The sequence below is a fragment of the Etheostoma cragini genome, chromosome 9, assembly GCF_013103735.1.
Source record: "Etheostoma cragini isolate CJK2018 chromosome 9, CSU_Ecrag_1.0, whole genome shotgun sequence".
Lineage (NCBI taxonomy): Eukaryota > Metazoa > Chordata > Actinopteri > Perciformes > Percidae > Etheostoma > Etheostoma cragini.
In genome coordinates this window covers 26,757,216-26,762,262 of record NC_048415.1, presented here as the reverse complement: position 1 = coordinate 26,762,262, position 5,047 = coordinate 26,757,216, and the positions used below count along the sequence as shown (strand labels likewise).

The 5,047-nt window shown below is 46.7% G+C and overlaps 1 protein-coding gene across 1 annotated transcript; it reads left to right on the top strand.

The window, feature by feature from the left end:
* The first annotated feature begins 511 nt into the window (after window positions 1-511).
* ddx10 (DEAD (Asp-Glu-Ala-Asp) box polypeptide 10) lies at window positions 512-4,726 on the top strand. The gene is made up of 2 exons (XM_034880573.1): window positions 512-1,970; window positions 3,086-4,726. The coding sequence occupies exons 1-2, from the start codon at window positions 624-626 to the stop codon at window positions 4,247-4,249; spliced, it is 2,511 nt and encodes an 836-aa protein (XP_034736464.1). The 5' UTR covers window positions 512-623; the 3' UTR covers window positions 4,250-4,726.
* Window positions 4,727-5,047: the final 321 nt, after the last annotated feature.

Here is a 5,047-nt window from a genome sequence, read left to right as displayed (position 1 = left end):
TTTGACCTGGTTTGCTTTTGCAATTTAGCTATTCAGCATTCCCACGCATTTTCTGCAGGAAATGCATTTTCTAGTTAAAATTATTATTATTAGTTATATGCAATGCCAGTATATTTATTTGTATTAGTGTTTTACATTGCTTAAATATTTCCTTAGTTTTATAAATTCCACATTTGGTCATAGTCACTCCTCGCTGTTTCTCTTTGTGAATTAACAAAATGTTTTTTACATCAACTATGAGTAAATAAAATAATGAATAGAAAATAGAAAGTACATGACCTATAGGTATTAATTACATTGTTACGTTATTACTTATTTTTTAGGGAGTGGTATCATTTATTATTTGTATTTATTATAAGTACAAAGCCAGAATAATGCAATTATTTTTTCTTGTACATTGACAAGATTATTGTATCTACGCATGTATATTCTCTTTTCCCTAGGTTTGAATGTTGCTGTTTGTTTTTGTCAATAAAAAAAAAAAAAAAAAAAAAGTCGCGTGGTGATGACGTTGAGGTACATGCGACGAAGAGCTGTCGTTCCTTTTCCACGCTTCAGAAGTTGTTGCCTGCGTGTTGTTTTTAAAAAAAAAACTAATTTCCTGCTCTGTTTATCTTAAGACCATGGAGAAAAAAGGCACAAACTCTGTCGGGAAGAAACGTAAACCAGTGAAGATGAAAGACGGCACAGACCCCGTCAAAAACTTCGAGAAATGGAAGAAAAAATACAACAATACGAAAGCACAAGTGAAGAGAGAGCGACCGCAGAAGAAGCCCGAATGGCAGGTCGAGCGGGAGTACATCGACAGGCTCGTTAGCAGGTACGGTGACATTAACGCCAATGAGGCTGTTAGGTTCTCCGACTTCCCAATTTCAAAGAAAACCTTGTTAGGTTTGCAGGGGGCTCAGTACAGACAGCCCACGGAGATCCAGAGACAGACTATCGGCTTCGCTTTGCTCGGGAAAGATGTCCTCGGCGCGGCTAAGACTGGCTCCGGGAAGACGTTAGCCTTTCTCATCCCGGTGCTGGAGTGTCTCTATCGCCAGCAGTGGAGCTCCATGGACGGCCTCGGCGCTCTCATCATATCCCCCACCAGAGAGCTCGCCTACCAGACCTTCGAAGTCCTCCGCAAGGTGGGCAAGAACCACGAGTTCTCCGCGGGGCTCGTCATCGGCGGGAAGGACCTCAAGACCGAATCGGAGAAGATCCACCGCACCAACATCGTCATCTGCACGCCGGGCCGCCTGCTCCAGCACATGGACGAGACGGCCGCCTTCCACGCCTCCGACCTCCACATGCTGGTCCTGGACGAGGCGGACCGCATCCTGGACATGGGGTTTGCCGACACGCTCAACGCCATTGTGGAGAACCTGCCCAAGTCCCGGCAGACGCTGCTGTTCTCCGCCACGCAGACCAAGTCGGTCAAAGACCTGGCGCGGCTCAGCCTCAAAGACCCGGAGTACGTGTGGGTTCACGAGAAGGCCAAGTTCAGCACGCCGGCCACCCTGGAGCAGAGCTACGTGGTGTGTGAGCTCCACCAGAAAGTCAACATGCTGTACTCGTTTATCAGGAGCCACCTGAAGAAGAAGCTCATAGTCTTCTTCGCTTGCTGCAAGGAGGTGCAGTACCTGTTCCGGGTCCTATGCCGCCTCAGACCGGGCATGCCCGTCTTGGCTCTGCATGGCAAGCAGCAGCAGATGAAGAGAGTGGAGGTCTACAATGACTTCCTCAGAAAGCAGAACGCTGTGCTCTTTGCCACTGACATAGCCGCCAGAGGCCTGGACTTCCCCGCCGTCAACTGGGTGCTGCAGTTTGACTGTCCCGAGGACGCAGACACCTACATCCACAGGGTGGGCCGGACGGCCCGGTACAAGGAGGGGGGGGAGGCCTTACTGCTGCTGCTTCCCTCAGAGGAGAAGGGCATGGTCGGCCAGCTGCAAGAGAAGAAAGTTCCAATCACTAAGATCCAGGTGAGACATTATCCATCCACAGCATCACAATACACACAAACACACACACACACACACACACACACACACACACACACACACACACACACAGCGAGCAAAAAATACACACACTGTAATGCCATCCACTACAGTATAAGTCACCTCTATGGCCGTTTATAGGCTGGTGTTGTGTTGGTTTGCCTTCCACGATACAGTTCATGTTCACTCTCCAAATGCCAAAGATACAAAGCAACAAACAGGTGATACAACATAACAATTGTCCTTTAATAAAGTGCATATAGAGATTCATCAGATTGCACATCATTCATTAGAAAACTATAATCTATAAAAAGGATGCGGAATCTGCTTAAATGTAGTTTTTCAGTGAGCACCACAAACAAAACATAAAAAACATTGACAATGGGGGCAATGGGTAGCCCTTCTGGATGAGGATGCGCCATATTTCAAGACTCAGTCCTTGCTGAAGGTTTTATTCTGACCCCGACCCTTTGCTGCCTGTCACCACCCACTCTTCCTCTGTCATGTCTTCAGCATTCCTATTAATAAAGCTTTAGTCGTTGACATAATCACTGTTGTGGCAACCAATTTGCAATTTGTGCTAAACTGGGCAACAAAACCATGAGTCATTTTGTACTGCAGCACTCTGAGCTTTCACTTTAGGCTCGATGTGCATGTGCACTCAGGGGCTTACTATGACTTGCCATCAAGGCTTTAAATGCTCCAAAAATTGCTTTACAACCAAAAAAAGGGACAAGAAACTAAAGCCTTTCTGACCCTGTTGATGCTAGCAGCAGTTGTGTAGTTAAATTCTGCAATTAACAATGCTACTACTGCCTACATGCACATGAGGCAAGCTATTGTTCAAGGGATTTGCGACAATTCCCTTTGTCCAGCAGCGATAAGCCTTTTTTTTTGCTTGCAATGTTTTTTGAAAATACTGTATGTGTATTTCATATATATACAGTATGTATATTTGTGATACAATTAAATGTATCCTGGAGAGTTTTTATAGTATGTACTAGTATGGGGTATGAGAGTATCTCACGCTCATTAGTTAGTTTTTCTCTCACAGTAGCTATCTGTATTCGTTATTTTTGTTTTGTGATGTATTCCAGGTGAACCCCGACAAACTGCAGAGTGTTCAACAGAAGCTGCAGGCCTTCCTGGCCCAGGAGAAGGAGCAGAAGGAGAGAGCTCAGCGGTGTTTTGTCTCCTACCTGCGCTCCGTCTACCTCATGAAGAACAAAGAGGTGTTTGACGTCTTTAAACTCCAGATTCAGGAGTACGCGGTCTCTCTGGGCCTCGCCGTGGCTCCGAGGGTGCGCTTCCTTAGTAAAGCCAAGGCCCAGAGGGCTGAGAAAGATGGCCAGTCTGAAGAAGACGAAGAGCTGAGGAGCTTTAAGGCTCGGCTAAAAGGAAACGCTCCTCCTGAGGAAAGTCCGAGCTCGGAGTCGGAAGATTTGGGCGAGGACGAGGAAAGTGGGAGTGAAGCAGAGGTGGATCAGGCCAAGATTTGTCTCCTGGGTGCAGATGACGACGAGGATGAAGATGATCTGAGAGACTTGGACCTGCTGACAGTAAAAAAAAAGGACGTCTTCAGTCTGACAGCGGGCGAAGAAAGTCTCGAAGAACCCACAGAGGACTCCAGAAAGAAATCGGAAAAGGAGACAAAGTTCACAGAAGCCAAAAAGGCCCTCAAGAGGAACTTCCAAGTCAACACCAAAGTGGCTTTCAGCGAAGAGGGCGAGGCCGTGCAGCTGTGGCCTCCGGTCCAGCGGGCAGCGACAGCGGACGAGGAAGAAGAGGAGGGGGTTTCGGGTATCAACATGGAGAAGGCCAGGGAGAGGCTGCAGCGCGAGGACCAGGAGTTTGACAAGCACGAGTACAGCCGGAAAGTGAAAGCCAAGCACAGGGAGAAGAGGCTGAAGGCGAAGGCAGCCAGGAGGGAGGCGAGCAAGCAACACGGCAACAAGTCTGACTCGGAGGAGGAGGACGAGGTGGTGGCTTACCTGGCCAATCACAGCGAAGACGAGTTTGACCCCAGCACCCTGCCGGACCCTGACAAACTGCACTCGGAGGAAGAGGAGGATGAGGAGGAGATAACTGCAGCCAAACGGCAGCACAGCAGTGACAGCAGCGATGAGGACGAGAAGCAGGTCCCAGTGGGGAAGAGGAAGAAAGTGAGGCAACAGAATGACGAGCCCACAGCCCTGGACACTGGTCTCTCCCTGGCCGAAGACGAGGAGTTAGTCTTACATCTGCTGGGAGGGCGAAGTTAGAGATAAGGGAGAGGAGTATGAGGAGCACAAACCGTATGAACTTGAGTTAAATAAAGTACTAACCACCAAGTCAGTAGTTCAATGAGAAAACGCAAAAGTACACACGAGTTTGGGTATGAAATGTGTTGAAGAAGTGACAAAATTAAAGGAATTTTAGTGTTGAACATCCATAACATTGGAGGACTCCTAAATAAGAGATTTAAATACGGCTGGTTGAAACCGCGGCGTCAGCGGCTGAGATATCCTGACTTTTAGTCCATGCCATCTTTTCATTGAAACCCCTGAAAATGTGACTTCAAATCTCGTGCCTGAAACATTGAACGCACCTGACTAAACAAGCAACTCTCAAAGTTATACCCTTAAACATCTTTTAGCATCATTGAGTTTCACCGAGAAAATCTGCTTCATAAGGATCGTGGCTGACGTTTAACCACATATAAATGACGATAACGGAAACAACCCACCAACTGTTACCAAAATCCGCGTTATATCTTACATAGAAACCGTTGTAAAGTTGAAATAACCCTGATGACGTCCTCTCCTACTGGATTTTTCCAAGTGGGTTGTTGAAACTGTTCCAAACCATTACTGCAGCTGTAAGTTTAACTTAAGGACACATTTTTTTGTATAACTGTGATTTCACAAAACCCTCCAGTTTGACCTGGCATTGTTGGTAGTAACGCATTCACAGTAATGCATACATTTTTGCTGTAACGCAGTAATATAATGCATTAATAATTACATTTTGGTAATATTATACCCGTTAAAATCTCGCATTGTAACCCTTGTGTGGTGTTC

Coding starts and splice junctions, on each gene's coding strand:
- ddx10 (XM_034880573.1), top strand. CDS start 624: ATGGAGAAAAAAGGCACAAACTCTGTCGGGAAGAAACGTAAACCAGTG. Junction 1,971..3,085: donor TTCCAATCACTAAGATCCAG/GTGAGACATTAT, acceptor GATGTATTCCAG/GTGAACCCCGACAAACTGCA.